This window comes from Asterias rubens, chromosome 11, assembly GCF_902459465.1.
Source record: "Asterias rubens chromosome 11, eAstRub1.3, whole genome shotgun sequence".
In the NCBI taxonomy this organism is placed as follows: Eukaryota; Metazoa; Echinodermata; class Asteroidea; order Forcipulatida; family Asteriidae; genus Asterias; species Asterias rubens.
In genome coordinates, this window is record NC_047072.1 from 1,782,736 (window position 1) to 1,807,186 (window position 24,451).

General features: G+C 40.0%; 1 protein-coding gene across 1 annotated transcript in view; it reads left to right on the forward strand.

Moving 5' to 3' along the window:
* The window catches only part of LOC117296616 (tudor domain-containing protein 1-like), a 60,417-nt gene extending 47,205 nt beyond the window's left edge, over positions 1-13,212 (forward strand). Inside the window, exon 10 of the mRNA XM_033779637.1 lies at positions 13,112-13,212. Within this exon, the coding sequence (XP_033635528.1) occupies positions 13,112-13,212 (101 nt within the window). The remainder of the gene's footprint in view (positions 1-13,111) is intronic.
* Positions 13,213-24,451: the final 11,239 nt, after the last annotated feature.

The window sequence follows — 24,451 nt, forward strand, 5'->3', positions numbered from 1 at the left end:
AATAGTGAAGAAAGGAGCAGCCAGCGACCGGTCATCTTTCTCCTTTTCCTGTCTTTTTATTATGTCGAGGCAGAAAAACCCCTGTGGGTATTTTGTTGAAATATCAGTGGGTTGAAAACTACCCAATCTGTTGTTCTGGACTGCCGGACAAAAGGCCAACAGGTGAATTTAAAAAGAAGGTACACGCTTGGTAATCAATCTTAAAGTTAAGGGCAATAACAAACTTTGTTTATTTTTTTTTGTAAATGAGATATTGCCCACCTCACAAGGCTGGACGACCACTTCACCGTTGTTACGTTTATTTTTTACATTTGGTGGCAGTGGTGGGAATTGAACCCAACGGCATCAGGGCGAGGGCTACACTTAACTAATTTTTGGTTTTGACCCCAAATCAACTTTAAAGGCTGTACTCCGCTGGGGCTGAAACAGGGTTAGCATGGGTCACAGTCCGTAAGGAACGGCATGGGTACCATCAACTACATGTACATGCATGTAGGAGCCAGGTTGGTATAATAATAATAATAATGAAAGCATTTATATAGCGCCCCACAAAGAACGGAGCGCTTTACAATACACAAAGAAACAAACAATGAAAAAGACAAAGATACAAAAAACAGTACAAGCCAAAAAAAAAAAAAAAAAAAAAAAAAAAAAAGGCCAGATTAAACAAATAAATGGGTATTGAGCATATTTTTGAACCGTTCCAGTGTGTTGGCTTCCCGGATGTTACGGGGAAGGGAATTCCAGAGCCGGGGAGCAGCGGCTTGGAAGGCATGATCTCCTGCGCGTGATCTAGTTTTACTGATGTGAAGAAGTGTTTTGTCGTACGATGAGCGGGTGGCATAGGCGGATGATTTGAAAGAAAAGAGTTCTTGAAGATATGAAGGTGCTGTAGAGTGAATACATTTGAAAACAATGACGAGAAGTTTGAAATTAATCCGGGCTCGAGCAGAATGCACTACAGGTACATGTACCTTCACAAGCCTACAGCAGCTTTCAATAGTACAAAGTATAAAACAATTTATGATACAAGTCTATTCATAATCCAATATTACACTGTGGATAGAAAGGTTTGTTCTCGGTCATCCATCCAACATATTTTGAGCGTTCCTGGATGTTCCTAAATTCCATTGAGTGTATACAATCTGCTTTAGGTCATAGGTGGGAAAGGTGGAGTTAAAGGATTTGGATACCTTTTCAAAATGTCCATGGATTTACATTAAACTTTACAGGGTTTGAAGATAATGATAGTGGCAAGCTTCCCTTCAAATATTACTTACTGAGGTGCTGTAGTTTTTGAGAAATGAGTAAAACAATGTCATGAAAATACGTTTGTAAATGATTAAAATAATTTTCGTCTCGTGAGACGAAAATTATTTTCATGACATTGTTTTACTCATTTCCCAAAAACTACAGCACCTCAACACGTAATATTTTCAGGGAAGCTTTCTACTATCATTATCTTCAAACTGTGTAAGTTTAGTGTAAATCTGTGGACATTGTGTTTTTTGTCCTACAAAAGTTACATAGACCCTTTAACCATTTCTTGTTTAGGATTAGGCAACTCATTTTCAAGTTGGTCGTGCATGTGGGATTATTTTCAGTTATTTTCAGGGGGACACTTCACTGGCCATTTTTAAGGGTTTTGTAGGTACATTTTTGTAGGTCCATTTTTCCCCCTTATCATTAATATTACTTCCTTGTAAAATATTGTGGGGTGCACCCAAAAATGTCAAAACTCTCCAGAAGTACCTTTCCTACATAAATAAATCACACAACAATGTATATCTTGAAAGAAAATTGTTTTTGCAAACTGACACCAACCCTCAGAAATCTGAGAACTGATTCATGTATAAATCGTTTCTAAGTTGTTATAGGGTAAACAAATTATCCAAACCACCTCCAAACCACACTTTTAGGGAACTCCTTTTCCTTAGAATGGTTTCTACTTTAAACAGCGAGAATTTGAATCCCATCCAAACCAAATCCTGTCATCTGATTTGTGTTTTGTTGTTGTAGTTTCCTCCTAAATAAACACTCCCCCCCCCCCGAATCTCTAAAAGAGCATTCATAAATACCCAAGACAGCTTCTCTACTCCTATTGGTGGAGAGTGTGTCATTTGGGGTTGTTTAAACGGTTGATAATGACCAGCTGGAGCTGTTTATAACATGCTGGCTTCCGCATGTCGGGCGCGCGCGTACGCCAATATTATCACGCGGAACGCGCAATTCATAGCTATTAGTAACAGCGCGTAATCTATTTCTAAGCGTAATCTTTTTCTTAGCGTGGGCGTAATCTATTTCTAAGCGCGCGCGCGTCTAACAACCCACGCGCATCAAACAGATTCTTCACAAAGTTTTTCAAAAGATACTTCAAATCTCGAATTGTCAAAGTGTCTACAATTGTAAATTTTAACGTTTTTTAACAAAAGGACATTTTTTAATGTTCAGCTCGGGCCTTTATCACACGGCATTGACCCTGCCGGTTTTAAACAGCCGTTAAAGAACTCTTCGCTACCCTTTAATTCCCTTATTTATCATCATCTTATCTTTTCATCCTTTGGGTCTATTACAGATCTGCCAACTCTCTCTGATTCTGCAGAAAGTTCCCTGAAAATGAAACCAATTGTTCTATGCACTGATGAACACATTTTGAAAATCTTCCTGATTTTTGAAACTTCTTCCACATAGATGGATTGCACTAAGCGGCATCGACTGCCATATTTGATGAGATATGCATGCAAATACGGCAGTCGATGACACTTAGTGCAACCCATCTATTATGTCGACTCTAACTGCCAATACATGTAACTCACTGATTGTTTGAACAAAATCTTCCCGATTGCAAGATTCAAATATCGGCAGCTCCAGGCCATTTGTAAAGGATCTTTGAACTTTTTGTAGAAAAAAAAAAAAAAACAGTGTCTACAGATTTACACTAAACTTACACCGTTTGAAGATAATGATGGTAGAAAGCTTCCTTGAAAATATTACTGGCTGAGGTGCTGTATTTTCTGAGAAATGAGTAAAACAATGTCATGAAAATAATGTTTGTCTCAATGATCATGAGACGAACATTATTTTAGCATGTAAAAACGTATGACATTGTTCTACTCATTTCTCAATAACTACAGACCCCAGCAACTAATATTTTTAGGTACGCTTTCTACTATCATTATCTTCAAACGGTGTAAGTTTAATGTAAATCTGTGGACATTGTGTTTTGTTTTACAAAAAGTACCCACATCCTTTATGGCTTATCTTGTGATTACTGATCGATTTCCATTTCATAACGCTGCTGACTGTAACTACATGTAGGTAAGGGGCCAACCTTCCTGTGCTTACTGTATGTAAATGAATGACCCAATGTGTTTGCTTACTGATGAAGTATGTTTACACATTAGTATTTTTGTCTGCTACAGTGAGCAGCAGCCGAAATTCACGAAACGCTCGAATTAATCCTATCTCCAGTTAGGACGAGTAACCCGTCCTAACTTAGGATCGGTTCTTCTTTGGATACAGAAATTAACTCGACCTAAGTCCTAAGATTAATCCTAAGTTAGGAAGAGTTTGGTGAAACCGACGGCTGGAGAATTTGCTTGCTGTTAAGCAGCCCTATGAAATTGGGCCCTGGTCTATCATTGTCTGTAAGTTTCCTGGGAACTTTTTCCGAATCCTCAGTTGAGAGTTAACCGAAATGTGAAGAAAACGAAAGATGATATATATAGTTCTACCAAGCTCTCCTCACGGACCACTTTTTCTCCGACTGTCAAATTATTTACCTCTTCACGAAGACATCTTAAACCGGATGCTATAAAGGAGGTTACCGTAGTGCCGCTCTAATCAAAAATGAATTTGTTCCTCATCCCTTCGGTATTCGCACAGGTTCTCTTTACGCAATCATCTTTTCATTTCATCCATTTTTAAAAGCTCTAATTTCAGCAGGTCTGTCTCCCACGAGGGGTAACCCAACGCTTGAAATCACTCCCGCGCGGAAACTCAAACACACTTTGCTTTGCATTGCTACTTAATCGGAGACGAACTTCAGTCTCACTGATGCATCCGAAAACATTTTTATGCTTTTTTCTATTTTTTTGTCGGTCGTTGAAGAGGAATATCACGAAGTGGTTATCATCGGTTGTTATTTCAATTATTTACTTTTTGCATCGTGCCGGTTATTGAACTGACAGAATCTTTCAGGCCTTGAATTTCATCTTTAAAAGGGCAAGGCCGCTTTCATTATGGAAAGGGCACTTCCATTGGAAATTCTTAGTAAGTCAATGGGGAACTTTTGAAGGGGCACCAAGGCCACGACCAGGGGCAGCAGCAGTTGCACTGGCCTGCGTGTTATTCCCGGCGTGATCTTTTGTCCGCAACTTCCGGTTGGCAAGTGACGTGATTATCGCAACTTCCGGTGAAGTTGATGCTGTTGAGGGGTGGTACTTGGCATGTTTAATTGTTAATTTAATTGTTAATTGGTGAACCCGACATGACGATTGACTACAAAGTCAGTTCCCAGTCTAGAAGCCTGTTATATATTTTTATTCAATTGTTTCAAAAGGCTCATTTAAGCTTCAGTTTAAAGCCATTATAACACTTTCGGAACAGACAAAAAAAAATTCACAGATTTACAAATAACTAACATGGTTTATAGAAGGTAATGGTGAAAGACTGGTCTTGAAATATTATTCCATGAAATGCTTTACTTTTTGAGAAAACAGTAAAACAATTATCAATTCTCGATATCGAGAATTACGGATTGATTTTAAACACATGTCATGACACAGCGAAACGTACGGAAACAAGCGTGGGTTTTCCCGTTATTTTCTGCCGACTCCGATGACCAATTGAGCCTAAATTTTCACAGGTTTGTTATTTAATATATAAGTTATGATACAAGAAGTGTGGGCCTTTGGACAATACTGTTTACTGAAAGTGTCCAATGGCTTTGTTAAGTAGGATTTGGAAGTTTGCTGGGTGGAAACACGATATGGAAAGGTTTGCGGTAACACCATGTAATGACTATCTCTAAATGAGTTGGGGTGGTTCTGAGAAGAATTGTCGGTTTCAACTTGCTGTTTCAATCAGTATGCTCTGATCATCTTCTAGAGAAAGCTTCAGTTTGGCTTTGTTTCGTTGAGTCCCTCCAACAAAACCTAACAGTTTGACCAGGACTCAAACCCACCCTGTGCTGATCAGAAAAACATAGCTTAAGTCTAAATGCTTTTAAAGACACTGGATACTATTGGTAAATGTCAAATACCACTCTTCTCACTTGCTTTATCTCAACATTTGCATAAAATAACAAACCTGTGAAAATTTGAGCTCAATCGGTCGTCGAAGTTGGGAGTTAACATTGAAAGAAAAAACACCCTTGTCACCGAAGTTGTGCGCTTTCAGATGCTTGATTTCGAGACCTCAAATTCTAAATCTGAAGTCTCAAAATCATATTCGTGGAAATTTACCTCTCTCAAAAAATACTCCACATCAGAGCAGAGCAGTTTCTTACAATGTTTTATACTACCAACCTCTGCCCATTACTCGTTACCAAGTAAGGTTTTGTGCTATTAAATATTTGGAGTAATTACCAATAGTGTACCTCTCAACCACAACAGGCCATTTTTCACTTAGCAATTACTTTCTAATTTTATTGTAATTTGTTGAATTTTGCAGATATAAATAACTGATTCAATGCAATAATAAGGCCAACAAGGGGCTTGATCAATCAGTAAGGGATTGAGACACCTTGACCGCTCAGCGCTAACCAACCATACATCACTCTAGTATCAATCAACAGTTCTAGATTAGTATGTATTATTTAAAAGTACAGGGGTCGATTCCACAAAAAGTTGGGACTAATCCTAACTTAGGATAGTCCTAGAGGATACACAAAACATGTGACTAGTCCTAAGTTAGGACGAGTAACTCGTCCTAACGCGATGATAAGACAAGTCTTATTTAACTCTTTGTGAAATCCACCTCTGGACATCTTTGGTAAATGTCAGAACCCAGTATTCTCACCAGGTTTCCCCAACCTACAGTGTGTGCATATATTAACAAACCTGTGAAAATTTGTCATCGAAGTTGCATGAGAATATTGAAAGAAAAAACACCCTTGTTGCACAAATTTGTGTGCTTTTTAGATGCATTTGATAAAAATGCTTTAGGAAAGATCTTTTATTACATGTATTTGAGTGAGAAATTACTTCTTTCTCAAAATCTATGTTACTTCAAAGGGAGCCGTTTCTCACAATGTTCCATACTATCAGCAGCTCTCTGTTTTATGCTAACAATTATTTTGAGTAATTTCCAAGTATGTCCAGTGCCTTTAAGAAACGTAAGGATCCATGGAAAAGTCTTACACTTTTTTTCCACTTGGCCTGCTGAACCAAAACAATTGCGTGCCTTGGGTGTAGACACACACGCAAGTGGAGGTGCCTCACCACCATTGCTTGGGCGTTGGCAGCGTAAGGTTATGTACATGTGAACAAAAAAACGTTGCCTTTTTTTAAAGGCTGTGGACACTATTGGTAATTGTCAAAGACCAGTCTTCTCACTTGGTGTATCTCAACATATGCATAAAATAACAAACCTGTGAAAAATTAAGCTCAATCGGTCGTTGAAGTTGCGAGATAATAATGAAAGAAAAAACAACCTCGTCGCACGAAGTTGTGTGCGTTTTATAGATGGTTGATTTCGAGACCTCAAATTCTAAACTTGAGGTCTTGAAATCAAATTCGTGGAAAATTACTTCTTTCTCGAAAACTATGTCACTTCAGACATTTTGTCAGAGGGAGCCGTTTCTCACAATGTTTTATACCATCAACCTCTCCCCATTACTCGTCACCAAGTAAGGTTTTACGCTAATAATTATTTTGAGTAGTTACCAATAGTGTCCGCTGCCTTTAACTGTGTATGTGTGGAAGGTGTCATTCTCAACGCTTTACACGTTTTCCTGTCCGGACGGCTTTTACAAAATGATCTTGAATAAACATGTACTTACTGAATACATTTGAAAATAATCAGAAAATCACTACTGAAAATCTGTTGAAAAAAATCTGTCGTAAAAAAATGAGTGTAAAATACTTTTAAACTGTCTAGTCGTATAGTCACGATGAAGACTGATGTGAATGGTCTCTCTAGAAGGTTGTACAACTCTATGAACATGGCCCAGGGTAAAAAATACAACACTTCTTATTTTCTGGGAATAAAATGAATATGTTTATGTGAAATCTCAAGTTCTTCCCAAAACAGGATCAGATGGTTTCAAAGATCATGTTGTGTTATGTTTGTATAATGTTATATGCTTGCATCTGTATACCGTGGAAAAAAATAATATGATCATATTTCCCCATAGTTTTTCCTTGGAGTTGATTTTTTTTTTATTTATTTTTTTTTTTTATGCAATTCGCCTGACACACAAGGCCTGAAGGCCACTTCAAGGTGTGGGCTACAATATTTTTTTTCCAGAGGCCGTTGCCACCTACTCCTAGGGCTGAAACAGGGTTAGCCCTTTTACAGTCAATACGGATGTAGGCTTGGGTATCATCAATTCAAAGCCTGGCCGGTAGAGCAGAAAGCACTACCTCCCCAAATTTATCTAGCAAGTGTCACGACCGGGATCCGAACCCACACCCTGCTGATCAAACACCAGTGCTTGAATCCGGTGCTCTTAACCGCTCGGCCAAGACACGGCCACAAAAGATAGAGGCAATAACTTGTGGATTAGATTTGTACTTGAGGGCACTGAACACTATTGGTAATGACTCAAAATATTTTTTGAAAAACTTACCTGGTTAAAAACAATTGAGAGCTGTTGATAGTAAACAACCATTGTGAGAAAAGGCTCCCTTGAAGTAACATAGTTTTCGAGAAAGAAGTAATTTTCCATTGGAATATTTAAATTTGATTTCAATACCTCAAAATTACATTATTTTGAGGTCCCGAAATTAAGTATCTGAAAGCACACAACTTCGTGTGACAAGGGTGTTATTTCTGCCATTATTAACTCGCAGCTTCAACGACCAACTGAGTCCAAAATGTGTTGAGATACACCAAGTGAAAAGACTGGTCTCTGACATATTCCAAAGGTGTACAGTGTCTTTAATTCATGTTGAGCATGCAAATTAACTTTTGATTAATGTTTGCCAAGACTTTACCAAAACTTGCAAAACATTAACCAGGAAATCTGCAGGGTATGTTAATAAACGTTTCCTTTTTGCATCCGATGAACTGCGGCGCAAGAACATGATGAGCGATGTGTTTCTGTTTGATTGGCTCGGGGACATGGTTTTTTATCTCGGGGGAATTTTCGTTTGAAGGCAACAGACTATTTATTCAGTTGACATGATCGTGTGAAAATACTTGTCTTTCTTAATTCAATATTATGTTCCGATGTGATTTATCCAGGAGACGGGGGGTGTTTAGCCAGTGCGATTAAAGTGACAGTAAAGTGTTTGTCTTTTTGACTGATTGAATTTACGCTATTCCTTGTTGTTAACTCTTTGTTTCATTCTTGGTGACGTACTCGCTGTCTATTTCTGAAGATTCTAAATAAAGATGGTTATTTTGGGGATAAGAGACTACGTCTTGAGTTTGAATGAGTGCTCTTTTTAATCACCCAAGGGGACAAAAAAAGATAAACCCACGTCAGTACAAATCAATTCAGAGTACATGGCTTTGATGATTTCAAAAATCTGGTGACAAGTTGTAAATATTACCATAGGTCTTTGTATTGTGACATCACACTTTGCGTTTACGATTAATAAACATCTTTCGGTCAATCGTGTGGGGTGTTGGGGTCGAGAAGATAAGTGCGTCGAACTCAAGCTCTGGTGTTTCTTATCAGCAGAGTGTGGGTTCGAGTCCCGGTCGTGACACTTGTGTCCCTGAACAAGACACTTAACTATTATTGCTTCTCTCCCACCCAGGGGTAAATTGATACCTGTGAGGGCAGTGATGGTTCTTGTGATTGACTTATTTTTAGTATAAAGCGCTATATAAATGTAATTATTATTATTTATTATTATTTAGCTTAGTGCACTACAAATTAGGCGGCACAGGTTGTATACTCCCCAGGGAGCTGAGATGGTTTAAGGAATGGTTTAAAGCCCTGTGATCAGGGTTATAATGTTGAAGCGCCATAAGCGTCACTGCATGCTGGACCTGAGCGCTATTTAAGAAGCCACTATTATTATTATTATTTTTTAAAAAAATGGATGTACACACTAAACCAACAAGCATTAAAGGAACACGTTGCCTTGGATCGGTCGAGTTGGTCTTTGAAAAGCGTCTGTAACCATTTGTTATAAAATGTATATGAGTGACAAGATGTTGTAAAAATAGAATACAATGATCCACACAAACATGCCTTGAAATTGCACGGTTTTCCTTTTACCTCGTCGACAAACACGGTCGGCCATTTATGGGAGTCAAATTTTTTGCTCCCATAAATAGCCGACCGTGTTAGTTCGCAAAATAAAAGGAAAACCACGCAATTTTGGGGCGATCTTGTGTGGATCATTGTATTCTACTTTTAAAACATCTTTCTAACCATATGCATTTTATAACAAATGGTTAAAAACGCTTTTTATAGACCAACTCGTCCGATCCAAGGCAACGTGTTCCTTTAAGACACAACACTTTTCCACAGCTTTTTTTCCTTGTAGGATACATTTTTTTTTCATAATCGTAAAGCCGATAGTGTTTGCACTGACTTGACCTTAAGGAGTCGCAGATTCTTTGTGAATGTTTTCTAGAATCTCTTGATAACAATGGAGTGTTTTCAGGGAGATGCACGTGTGTTTTCTGGAGTAAGATGAGTCGTCAAGCAATCGCCCGGAACTCTCGTGGGTCAATACATGACCTATATGAGAATATTGCCGCCCTATTCTTGTGTTGACTTTGAGGCAGGGGGGGGGGATTTCTGTAGGGGGAAAGAGGGAGGTGTTTTTATTGAGCTGTAACTTCCAGCTTGTTTTGCCTGCCGTGTATCATAAGATGTTTTTGAAAGTGTGAAATCTAAGAAAGCGAACCTCGTCATTTTATCCAATAGAAGAAACAGATTGATAGAAGCCTAGTTTTGCCAAATTGCACTTTTTTAGCTTTTTCGTAGCGCAGCGCAGCGAAACAGCTCTTGTTTTCGTTCCAGTTTTTTTTTTCGTTTTTTTTTCCTGTTTCAGAAATCACATTTTAAAAGTACTAATTTACAATGTTCATAAAGAGCAATTGCAATGAAAGGCATTGTAGCAATGCTGATCCTAAAACAAGGATGTCATTATGACATCATCACAAGTTATGTGACGTCATCTTAAAGGTGTTTTATTTTAAATATTTGAATATATATAACAAATCAGCCATAAGAGACCATAGGTTTACGTTTGCGGGATTGGGTAGGGATAAATGAGGTCTTCATTTTGTTTCGTGTGCGTGACCTCACATCACCTCTACTTCCGGTCGAAACAGGAAGTGCCCTTTAATTCAAAAATGGCAAAAGTTATGAAGTTGCTTTCAACAATGTTAGTGCCTCGCAAGGGTGCTTTTGTGCATTTAACATGTTTAAAAAACAATATCAATGACGTCAAAAAACACAACAGGGCCCTCTAGCGGCAGGTTGAAAACTCTTTAAAATGGACTTTTTGAAGATGTGTGTGGTGAAGTTTTGTTTAATCACTTCAAATTTTACGCACACATTTACTGTCAGGCATGCATTACATGTGTGAAGTTTCAGATCAATGACGTCATTGAGGGTCTTGTGACGTGGCCGTAAAGGTGCTCTTTTTGAATTGTGAAATTACGTCATGATGACGCCATTACATGATTTGTTATGATTTTTTAAAAAGTTTTTGCACCTTTAAGTCATCAATTGCTATCTGAACATGGTACTATCTGAATTATTTTATTTATTTATGCCAGATTGGGCAGACTGCTTTGAATACACCAAAAAATTCAAATTCAGTTCAGAAATTTTAAAAATTTATTGACGCAACAGCTATGCATTTGTGGACAAATGCTATCATGTCTAGTTTGTATAAGTTTTTTGTTATTAGTTTTATTATTATTTCATCTTTCCACAACGTAGGTACAAAAGAAAGATAACATTTTCCCTTGTGCCGGTATTTCCTCTGGTCATGCTTTGTGTTGAAGCCTTAGAACTCAAGTGTCTTTCTAAGAATCTTCCTTGTTCCCGAGTGCGCGCCTTCTGTAGCAGATCTATCGATAATTATGCTCTACTTCATCTGGATGTTTCCCCAGTGCTTTCTGAATGTGCCCCATTCATCACAGGTTGTCGGGGACCAACCACCAGCAGTGGTGTCCAGGGATGTGATTCCTCCATTTTAAATCGAATTCTGTTTTTTGTTTGCTCTAAAAAAAAAAATTTAAAAAAAGTATTCCTCCCCACCCCCCTTTTTATTAAGATCAAATTTTAAAAGAAATAGAGATTGAACCATACTAACACCCAAGATTGTAGAGTAGGGCTTTTTAAAACTAAAGATAAATGTTAATAATTGGACTTCATGCTCGCAAGTTTTTAAGCTCGCGTGCTTTCGCGCTTTGCGCTCAGAGTTTTTTTTCTTTCTCAACAGCCTATGTGTATCACATCCCTGGGTATCAGACCATCGTCAGTCAAATCATTTCCTTGTTAGTATATAGACCTTATGCATTGACGTCATCCAGCGGCCATCTTAGTGGAAAAACGGTGACGAAACAATCGAAACGCACAGATTTGTACGCGCGGCGCACAGGATTGGCCAATGGACAACCTCCTTTTGACCTCTAGGTGAGGGCGCCCTACTGAAATGACGTCATGTGCATAAGGTCTGTTAACTTTTGTTGTTTCAGGGCTATGCTGTTGTTCTTTGTACCAAGTTAACCAACAGGGGTGTTCAGGTTGGTGTAGTGGTGTCTTTCCTCGCCTTCCACCTCTGGGACCCCGATTCAAACTCATCGGGGGCACTATCGATTGGATTTTTAGTCTCTACTTGACTGCGTGGGTTTTCCCCAGAATCTCTGGGGTTTTCCTCCCACATCTAAGACAGAAACTTCTTCATTGTCCTTCTCGTTTGGATCTTCAGTAGCTAATATACACATATAACATGGTTTGAGGGTGACTAGTCGATATTAGCTCCCCGAGGTATTGGAAGTTGACAAACTAGTTCCCGAGGCAAAGCCGAGGGAACTAGTTTGTCAACTTCCAATACCGAGGGGAGCTAATAATCGACTAGTCACACGAAAGAAACCATGTTATATTTGTTTTACTATACATGTTCTTCATACATATTCAGTTACCGTTGCAAATAGGAGCAAGAGGAAATGACGACTGAAATAAAATGTATTCTGGATAATTTTGTTCATGAACTTTTTTTAGTTTCTGCACTCAAGCACAAAAACTGACCCTGATGAACACAAAAACTGACTGAATTTGTGATTCATTAATAAAAACAAGGAAGGATTCATAATAGATCTAACTCAGTCCATCATTGTTCACGTATTAATGTTTCAGCTGTTATAAAATGTTCCACGATCGTAAAGCGCACGGCAAGTAGATAGCACCCGGGGATGACGTCGCACAATGGTAATGAGCATGACAGGTAGAATAGTTCCCGGGGAGCTATTACTTGTCATGCGCATTCACCACTTGCGTGAATATTCACGTGCACGCTTGGTATTTAGCAACACCTGGCTCGTGATGGTGAATGGACCAATGAGAACTCGACTCTCGGTCATGAATATGCATGAGGTATTGTAATATAATTTACTTTCAGTGTTTCAGGGCTGTGCTGCTGTTCCTTGTACCAAGTTAATCAACAGTGGTATCGTACTGACATGTCGGTCAAATCATGTCATCGTTAGTTTATTGACTTTTCTTGTTTTAGACCTGTGCTGTTGTTTTTGTTACCAAGTTAACCAACAGGGGTGTTCAGGTTGGTGTAGTGGTGTCTTGCCTCGCCTTCCACCTGTGGGACCCTGGTTCGCGTCCCACCGGGGCTCTATATAAATTGGATTTTTAGTCCCTACCTGACTGCATTGGTTTTCCCAGGAATAATTCTCTGGGGTTTTCCCCCCACATCTAAGACTGAAATTTCTTCATTGTTTTCCCTCCATTTATCAGGGCTGTGCTGTTGTTCCCTGTACCAAGTCAACCAACAGTGGTATCGTACCGTCGTCAGTCAACTCATTTCATCGTTATTAAATGAGTTTACAGTTTATTGACTTTTCTTGTTTCAGGGCTGTGCTGTTGTTCCTTGTTATTGTACCAAGTCAACTAGCATTGGGTATCGTACCGTCGTCAGTCAACTCATTTCATCGTTAGTTTATTGACTTTTCTTGTTTCAGGGCTGTGCTGTTGTTCCTTGTTATTGTACCAAGTCAACCAGCAGTGGTATCATACCGTCGTCGGTCAACTCTTTTCATCGTAATGAAATGAGTTTACAGTTTATTGACTTTTCTTGTTTCAGGGCTGTGCTGTTGTTCCCTGTACCAAGTCAACCAACAGTGGTACCGTACCGTCGTCAGTCAAGTCAAAGCAGCCGAGAAGTTGTGTGAAATTCGCTACGTGGATTTTGGTACTACGGACTGGGTGTCATTTGATGGGTAAGTCTGTTCACATTTATTTGCCACATGAGACTTTTTCACCCAGGGTAAAGAAACTGTTTTTAAGTTTAATAGCGCGTGGAAAGTTGATTCCGAAAGCAAAAACTTAAAATGGGCCAATCCAAAACTAGGCACGACATGTTGTGTTTGCTGGTGCTGAGTTCTACGGACGGTGGCATTCTGTAACTGAATAATATGAAAGGTGCTATGGTCGTAGAACAATGGTGATGGTATTTCCGTGAGGATCCAGTAGGGCAAGAGATGCACACTGATAGCATTCCATGAAAAGGAAGATGGCTGCCTCTCGGTAAACACTATACTGGGTAATCCTGCTAATCAAAGCCCAATTTCATAAGCTGCTTAGCGCCCAATTAGGTGCTTACTGCAAACAAATTAATGGCGTCACAATGCAAATCAATGGTGCACGCCCAAGCTGCAGTCGATTTCACGAAATGCTAGGATCAATCCTATCTCGAGTTAGGACGAGTAACCCGTCCTAACTTAGGACGAGTTCAATGCGTACTACGTATTTGGATACAGAATTGAACCCGTCCTAAGTCCAAGATTAATCCTAAGTTAGGAAGATCTTTGGTGAAATCGGCGGCTGGTCCCATATTTTCCTTGTTAACCTGTGAAATACGTTTACACCGTAGTCAATTTTGTTGTGACAGAAAACATAAACATTTGCTTACCGCTAAGCAGTGCTTCTGGAATCAGAACGAGATACTCAGAAGTGATGACAAGTATCTAGGAATCTACAGACAGTTTTCAAAGACTCTCCATGGAATCAAAGACTGTCTTCTTCTTTTACCGCTTCAATTATTATGGTTGTTCTGTGGGGGTTAAATGACATGAAATCAAATACTCTTGGGCGTGGGATGGCTAGTAATAATTGTGCCAATCCCAAATATATTGCTCAACTCAAATAGGTTCTGACAACATGCCTCGTGTTCGCTGGGGGAAACGAGCACTAAACCACACAATAAATCAACCCAATAATCTGTTTCTAGGGACGCAGAAGAAATGTTTCTTTCTGAAAGAGGAGGTTGTGCTCGGAAGAGGAAATTTGCTCTTGCCTAGTTTTCAATGTTTTTAAATATGTTTTCATTGTATGCATTTTGTGGTTATTTTCTGTATTGTTTTTATTCAACAGTCCTGGTTTTAAGTAGGATTTGAAACTTTGCATGGTGGAAATAAGATATAGAAGAGTTTGCGGTAACACCATGTAATAACTATCTCTACATGAGTTGGGTGGTTCTGAAAAGAACCGTTGGATTAACTGGACGTTTCGATCAGTATGCTCTGATCGTCTCCTGGTTTTTCTCTCGTGACTTTCCAAAAGCGCTTTTGAGACTTCACTGTTTGTTGTTTTAGCGCCCTATAAAAACTGTTTATTTTTATTATTATGTCACTATGTTTTTTTTCTCTCTCATAAATTTTTTTTTAATGTTTTTGATCTATGGTGGTGCTCTGTGGTCACATGGTTCGATGTGGCTGGCTGTCAAAGAAACCTTTGAACATGCCCGAACACATTGTAGCTCGGTCCTTCGCAAATCAGTCCCTCAACTTCTCAAAATGATTGGCCTTCCAAATTATTATTACTATCCTCATTATTATTAAAGATATGACGTATCAATAATTTGAAGCAGCATAATACTCAATCCAATTAGAAAACAAATTCAATTCTGTGTAGAAATACATGTCCTTCCAAATGTTAGAACCTGAGCGTATTTGTCATGTTTGTATCAAATACGACGAGCAAACATCTCTTTTTAAAAAGGTCTATTGTCGTTGCCTATAGTTACCTTACCTACATGTATTTCCAGTTACACTCTATGTTTACGACTCTGTGATGCAGCAGTTTGTACGTTGTTTGGATACAATTGGCTTGGTACTGTACCAACTTTACGTCAAACCCTCAGGTAATTTGAAACACAGGTTTAAAGATGCTATGTCAGATAGTTGCTTTCTGCACAACTCTGTCGCGCGCGCCAAGATACGCGCACGTACATGTATGTCGGACCTTACTTGTTGGACTTTCGTTGCGTTGTGATTGGTCAACACGCAATGGGGCGGAGCTTAGTGGATCGGTCTATTAGGGAGATTGTTTGTAAGCATGTCCCTATCAACTGCATCTGTGTATATAGTCTTCCCCTTTCCTCCTTCCATGTTTTGGTGACCAGTGAAAGCTGATATATGTACTTTAAGGTTTCTGTAAGAGTGCCCTTCTAGTCTCGGACAGTGGATAGTTTTCTTTCATTGCCAAATTGACAGAGTGATAATTTTTAATAACTATATAACTAATAATAATGACATCTTCTATAGCGCCAGTATCCACAAAAAGTGCTCATGGCGCTTGCTTTAATAAGAAAAGCTCCCTCTTTTGGTTGTCCTCCAGCGATGCAACGATCAAGACAAATTCAAATAATCCAATGTCTATATAGAATATTTACTGAAATGTTTATGAAGAGGGGCCGATTTGAAAGTGTCTATTGTCTGGATGGCTCTGATGGAATCTAGTAGACCATTCCATCCCTGCAGCTGTGTAATGTAAAATTTAGAAAGTTGTCTCTTCTGTTTTTCTCTTTTGTACTGAACCGACTTTGATGTCACTGGAGCGGATGTTACACATGCACTTGAATGTTCAACTTGCAATCACAATCAAATTTGTGTCCTTTCTCCCCTTTGAATGTGTTTTGCGTCATTGGCTCTGAATGTAAGTGCAATTCCTGGGTGAAGCTGCTTACACAATAGAGAATTCATCTCGGTATCTCTGGAGACGTCCGGTTTGTTCATGTATAGATAGAGCCCCCTTCGCTGTAACAATTGAGGAACATTCACTTACATGTATGAATGGCTTATTTTATGCCTGTACAATATGCTTCGTTTTTGAATGGGCAAGGGCACCAAGTCATTCAATAATAATAATAATAATATAGGATTTGAGGCATTGCATGGTGAGGTATCAATATATATTTGGTTTTCGGTAACACCATGTGTGTATCTACTTGCCAGGTAGAGTTGTTCTTAGGGAACTGTCTTGCTTTATTCTACTGCCGCGGAGTAGATAATCGGAGGTTCGGGAGACTTCTCAGTTCTGAAAAGAACTGTCCTGCTTTTTAACTATTACCAGGGCGGATGGTATAGAAAATAGACTGGACTACTACTTTACCTTATAGGATCGTAATTAACTGTACTGCCGCGGAGTCAATAATAATAATAATACCATTTATATAGCGCCTTTTCCTTAGGTTACAAAGTGCTCAGAAAATGACAGGAAAAACCAAAAAGGGAATGCAGTCAAAAACCAAGAGGAAAACCACGACTAGGCAAAGCTTGCAGCATTTAGCCAAGAAAGTCCAGTGAAAAGCCGGTCTCTCTTTGACTAGAACTGCAGGCCAAGCAAGGCGCGATTTACTGGATAAGTGTACCCTTTTGTATATTGGTAAAGGGCACCCTTTTGTAAATTTCTACTGGGGCATTTCAAGGGCACCAATGCAATGACCAAGGGGCATGGAGACAATCGGACTGATGGACTGATACCCAAGCCTACATCCGTATGGACTGTAAAGGGGGTAACCCTGTTTCAGCCCCAGGAGTAGGTGGCAACTGCCTCTGGAAAAAAATAATTGTAGCCCACACATTGAAGTGGCCTTCAGGCCTTGTGTGTCTGGCGACTTGCATAAAATAAATAAATAAAAAGAATCACCTTTTTTGCCTCTGTGAAGTATTAGGACTGATCGAGTGGCTAACCCTTGGGAACGACTTTTCAATCATGTGAGAATTTCTACTTGCCACTGAAGTACAACAGCGCCCTCTCGTAGGCTGGTATGACAATGCTGTCTGATTTATCTGATTATCACAGAAAACAAGAAATACAAATCTCATGATATTTACTTCTTTTTTTTTCTTCTTCTTTTTCTTGGAGCTTTAGAGTTCTTTAGAAGTGGATTTTTTAATTTTGCCACTTCAAGGCGAAGGCTATGATTAATCGATTTGGTCCATTTTGTCTATTGACCCAAATAAACTGTCACCAGAGGCCACCTCCTACTCATGGGGCTGAAACCGGGAAACCCCCTTCACAGTCCCTAAGGATGTGGCATGGGTATCATCCACTAGGAGCCACCTACTCCTAGGGCTGAAACAGGGTTACCCCCTTCACAGTCCCTAAGGATGAAGCATGGGTATCATCCACTAGGAGCCACCTACTCCTGGTGCTGAAACAGGGTTACCCGCTTCACAGTCCCTAAGGATGTAGGCATGGGTATCATCCACTAGGAGCCACCTACTCCTGGGGCTGAAACAGGGTTACCCCCTTCACAGTCCCTAAGGATGAGGCATGGGTATCATCCACTAGGAGCCACCTACTCCTGGTGCTGAAACAGGGTTACCCCCTTCACAGTCCCTAAGGATGTAGGCATGGGTATCATCCACTAGGAGCCACCTACTCCTAGGGCTGAAACAGGGTTACCCCCTTCACAGTCCCTAAGGATGAAGCATGGGTATCATCCACTAGGAGCCACCTACTCCTGGTGCTGAAACAGGGTTACCCCCTTCACAGTCCCTAAGGATGTAGGCATGGGTATCATCCACTAGGAGCCACCTACTCCTGGTGCTGAAACAGGGTTACCCCCTTCACAGTCCCTAAGGATGAGGCATGGGTATCATCCACTAGGAGCCACCTACTCCTGGTGCTGAAACAGGGTTACCCCCTTCACAGTCCCTAAGGATGAGGCATGGGTACCATCCACTAGGAGCCACCTACTCCTGGTGCTGAAACAGGGTTACCCCCTTCACAGTCTGTAAGGATGTAGGCATGGGTATCATCCACTTGGAGCCACCTACTCCTGGTGCTGAAACAGGGTTACCCCCTTCACAGTCCCTAAGGATGTAGGCATGGGTATCATCCACTAGGAGCCACCTACTCCTGGGGCTTAAATAGGGTTACCCCCTTCACAGTCCCTAAGGATGTAGGCATGGGTATCATCCACTAGGAGCCACCTACTCCTGGGGCTGAAACAGGATTACCCCCTTCACAGTCCCTAAGGATGAAGCATGGGTATCATCCACTAGAAGCCACCTACTCCTGGTGCTGAAACAGGGTTACCCCCTTCACAGTCCCTAAGGATGAGGCATGGGTATCATCCACTAGGATCCACCTACTCCTGGTGCTGAAACAGGGTTACCCCCTTCACAGTCCATAAGGATGTAGGCATGGGTACCATCCACTAGGAGCCACCTACTCCTGGGGCTTAAATAGGGTTACCCCCTTCACAGTCTGTAAGGATGTAGGCATGGGTATCATCCACTAGGAGCCACCTACTCCTGGGGCTGAAACAGGGTTACCCCCTTCACAGTCCCTAAGGATGAGGCATGGGTATCATCCACTTGTTCTGAAACGATTATGGTTAGGTGTCTTGCACACAAGGCACAGGTATCATGACCATGATTCGAACCCACACTCTGCTGCTGTCAACACCAGAGCTTGGGTCCATTGACACTAGACCACACGGCAATAACATGCCATTACATTTAATTAGCACCATGTGTAATTCTCTTTGCAATTTAAAGACACTGGACATTATTGGTAATTGTCAAAGACTAGTCTTCACAGTTGGTGTATCTGAACAAATGCATACAATAACAAACCTGTGAAATTTTGAGCTCAATCAGTCGTCGAAGTTGCAAGATATAAATGAAAGAAAAAAACACCCAATTCTAAATCTGAGGTCTCGAAATCAAATTCATGGAAAATTACTTCTTTCTCAAAACCTACGTCACTTCAGAGGGAGCTGCATGTTTCTCACAATATTTTATACTATCAACCTCTCCCCATTACTCGTAATCAAGAAAGGTTTTATGATTAATAATTATTTTGAGTTTTTACCAATAGTGTCCACTGCCTTTAAACACCCTTTAAATTTCATATAAACATTTTACACACAAAATTCATTTTCTTGACCTTCAATGATTGTATGCAAACCACTGATCCACTTGAAATAAATACATTAAACAAGTAAGAGGCAATCATGATGGATTGCATTGTGTCAGAGTGAATGTTTATTAGCAACGGCGGTAGTTAATTCACTCAACACCGCCTTGAGATCTGGCCATAATTCCACAGCGTGAAGCACATAACAGTATTGCTTAACAGAAACAGCAGTCAACTGTATACTACATTTAAATTGCTCTGACCAGTGCCCCATTATTTTTTTTGCTAAAGCAGAGACATTTGTCAAGCAATATTGTTCCGCTTTTTAAACAGCTTTATAAAATTGGGTTCTGGCTCTCAAACTGACCCAACACAATCAACACATGAACTAAATCTATTTCTCTGGTGACTGTTACCCACACCTGGTGGTATGTACATGTACCTGGTAGGCAATTTCCTCTTGTCTCACCCACTGATTGTGTGGACTGTGTGACCCCCAAGGCCCCGGAACCACCAGCTGGGGCAGTTAATGGCTGTGAGAAATTTCACACTTGGATCATTTGCTGACTCTGGTAACAGTTATTTTAGGGTTGACAAATTGTACTTTCAATTTTTAGCGATCAACGTGTACTTGGCATGATTGTGACACCTGCGCTCAACTCATCTGCAGATTGGTCAGATGTGGCATCTTCTTTGAAAGGGCAAGGCCATTTTCATTTTGCAAAGGGCACTTCTGATTTGAAAATCGTAAAGTACGTGTACAGTGTATACATGCAGATGAAACTTTTGAAGGGGCAACATAGTAGGAATCCACCCTGTTTTTTCTGTCTTTGTCCTTTCTGACAATTGATGCACTTTTTCTGTTTGAAAATCTTAAAGTCTATATGGGAAACTTTTGAAGGGGCACCAAAGGCCAAGACCAGGGGCAACATAGGCCTTCTGTGTGGGTGTTATTTCAAGCACGTATTATTATTCGCTCATCCCCAGCACCTTGTTTTAACCAAAGGCGCTGGGATGGGCAAACCTATCATGCATGCTCATTGGTTTAATAATGCGCAGTCCCCATCATGCATCACACTCACACTGCGCCACATTGCTATGCACTGCATACATGATGAACTTCCTGAACAAGAATCTGTGCAAGCGGATTAGCCCATCCCAGCGGTCCTGGTTAGACTGGCCGCTGGGGTATTACCTCTAAGAGAATAGGTTGGCCGGGAGGGGGGGGGGGGGGGGTTGCCAATGGCTGCTGCATGTGCCACAGTACCGTGTTGTCGCTGAGCGCATTCTACAAACTTGCACAATGTGCAGATTGGGCGAAATTTTCCTGAACCTTTGACTTGAGCTGCAATACTTTTAGAGCGCAAATCTGCAGATTGTGCGCACTTTTGCTCGATCAGCAGTGAGATTCAGTTGTACTATACACCTCTCTTTGTTATTGTAAGCTGTTATGTGGTCCAGTTCTGGCTGAAACACAATATCTAGTGTGTGTGGACACGATAAGAAGAAGATTTTTACTGTGTTTAGATTTGGAAATAAAGTTCAGTTAATAATAATTATTTCCTGAACGAACATGACAGTACCAGAGTGTTTTGACCTTTCATCTTTCAAATAATCTGATTTTGTTTGTAATAAATATCCAATTCCGTGTGGCGTCTATTTTTGACACAAAGTACAATGTAGTGATATTTCACAGCACCTGCCAATACACTTGTCTGCTTTTGTTGATCTCTGGTCTCTGTTTCTTTGTACTTTTGTCCTCGGGCCGTCCACCTGAGCCTCAATGTTGGCCCTGTTTTCTTCTTCTTTTTTCAAGAATGTTTTGTTGCTGTACTTTTCGCTAAAAAAAAAAAAAAAAGGGACGTAAGATAATTTTAAAGACACTGGGCATTATTGGTTGCCAAAGACCAGTCTTCTCACTTGGTGTGTCTCAACATATGCATAAAATAACAAACCTGTGAAAATTTGAGCTCAATTGGTCGTCGAAACTGCGAGATAATAATGAAATAAAAAACACCTTTGTCACCCGAAGTTGTGTGCTTTCAGTTGCTTGATTTCGAGACCTCAAAGTCCCTGTCTCAAACCTCATGTTGAAATGTTGTAAATTGCCATTTTATTTGATACATTCCCACTTCGAAATTTGTCAACATCAAAACATCCTAGATCACATCATTTTGGTATTTAAGAATTGTTGTCCATTCCTGACATTTGATGAAACTCAATCAAGGCAGGCCTTTAACTTGACCCTAATTGACTTGTGGGCAAATTCTGGAGGATCACATAGGCACAGTAGTCTGAACTATGCAATCAGTAAGCTTTTCATCTTTTTAAGTCATTATATTTTGATATACAAAATTAAAAAAACTGTGCTTTTGTGTGTCATGCAATGCACAAAAAAAAACCTCAGTGCACTATAAAACAGAAAAAACACTATTGTTATTTGTTTCATTATTTTCCATATATAAGTTCATTTGATTTAAAGGAAGTTATTGGTAATTACTCAAAATAACAAGACATTAAGTGTTTGTGAACAAACACGAAGCTGTTCCGTGTTGTTTTGCTTGGATTAAGTGCTTCACTGCCCAAGGAATCTATAACTGAAGAAAGGGTTTCAAAAAGGTTTTGTACAATGTAGCTCTTGATATAAGGTCACACTTCCCGGTTGACCCGTAAGTAAAGGTCAACATGGGCTCACAGCTACCAAAGACTATCTGCAATGACCCGGAAGTAAAGGTCAACATGGGGTCAAATTTGTTGATAATCAGTTGTGTAGTTCTTGAGATGGTCCCACTTCCGGTTGACCAGGAAGTAGGGGTCAACTTGAGGTCACGGTTTTTAAAGTTAATATTTTATGCTTAAGGAGTTTATAACTGAAAAGAGTTTGAAAATCTGCTGTATAGTTCTTGAGATATGGTCCCACTTCCGGTTGACCAGGAAGTAGGGGTCAACTTCAGGTCACGGTTTTTCAAAGTTAATATTTTATGCCTAAGGAGTTTATAACTGAAAAGAGTTTGAAAATCTGCTGTATAGTTCTTGAGATATGGTCCCACTTCCGGTTGAGGCGGAAGTAGAGGTCAACTTGAGGTTACAGTTTTTTCAAATTAATCTCCAACCCCCAAGGAGTCTTTAACAACAAACAGTTGAAAGTCGGCCGTGAAGTTCTTGAGATATGATGCTGCAAAGATTTCCTAATTAATATGCAAATGAGGGTCACGTGGTTAATTAATAAAGAATTTTAATTAGTTTATGATAGGAATTAAGCTAAACATCCTAAAGCTTCCATTTGGTATTATTTTACGCCTTTAAAAACACATAATTAATTTGTAGGATACTCCTTTATTTTCCTACTCCTGCCGATAGGGGGCGCTCTTATGAGACATTTCAATTGCACGATTTCTGCACCGTAATGTCTGTATCTGACTCTGTATTTGTATGTGTACATCGCACAGACCAAAACTGTCATAACATGTCAAGCTATAACTTCCCCTATAGAACACGGCCCATAGTTTTACGGCTCTGTCTGCTTCAACCAAACTCTGCCCATTTATTATACAACCACCATTCTCCGCTTACTTTGCAAGCGCTGACTGTGCAAGTTCAAAGCAAAGATTACATATGATATGTTTCCCCGTGCACAAGCAAAAATATTCCTGCTAAGCTGTGAAAGGGCAAAATCTCATGGTTCTCATAACCACCAAAGTCTGCGCTTACGATCACCATTTTCCGCTTACTGTGCAAGCGCCGAATAAAATGTGCGAGCTTGGAAGCACACAAACAAAAGGAATCCCTGCTAAGCAGTCTATTTCGCTTGACGTAAGCGCAGAATTCACTGCTTCTGCTAATAAAGCATTGAATATTTTTCATTAAGCAAGTTCCCATCATGACTCGACTAGTCGCACCTCAAACCTAACTATGACACTTGTCGAGATAAAATACGGATTCTCAAGATTTGTACCGCTATGTGCCGCAAGGGCAATATTAATTATGTTGCGAATGGGTGTGACTAGTGAAATTTACTACTCGACTAGTCGCACGTCAAACCTAACTACGACACTTGTCGAGATAAAATACAGATTCTCAGGAATTGTGACTTGTCGAGATAAAATACGGATTCTCAAGATATGTGTCGCTATATGACGCAAAGGAAATATTATTTATGTTGCGAATGGGTGACTACTAGTGAAATTTACTACTCTACTAGTCGCACCTCAAACCTAACTACGACATTTGTCGAGATAAAATACGGATTCTCACACTCGTCGCCCCGGGCACACTAGTCGCCCCGGCCTACTTTTGTCACAAGTAAAGCACGGTACCTACGAATGCAAATCAAATTTTTAAGTCACTGTTTTCGCAGTGAAAGTTTCGCAGGAGTTCAGCACAATTATTCAACTGTAGCAAACTTTTTGATGCGAATTGTGACACTCAAGAACATATTCCCTGCTAAAGGTCCAGGACCAAACTACATATAGCTTTTTAAACACAAAAAGCAGCTTAACCATGCCTCACGTTCAAGTTGTGAATCCAGGTATTCTGCTCAATTTCTGCAATTTGTAAAGCAAAATGTTTTGCCTGTTTATTATAAGCAGCTCTATAAAACTGAGCCACTCAACCACCAGAGAAACGTCAGCATAATAAAATCTCTGCTTTTGTATTCCTGTCAAAGAGTTTTTGTTTGTCATGGTCTCGAATAAGTTTAGGCAGATGGTCCCCGGCGCGAACAAGGTGACTTTACCTGTAAATAATTCCAAATCCCGGGCGGTCTACTTTCGTCGTCCACGCTCGTCGCCTGAAATGAACCCGGTCCCTGACGCACCATGCTCAGGCTTGTCAAATTTTTGGGAAAAGTTGAGACTTGTGCTAGTTGGTGACCGTAAGAAATCTATGTATATTGAACAAAAATACGCAATAACACCGGTCGTAAAT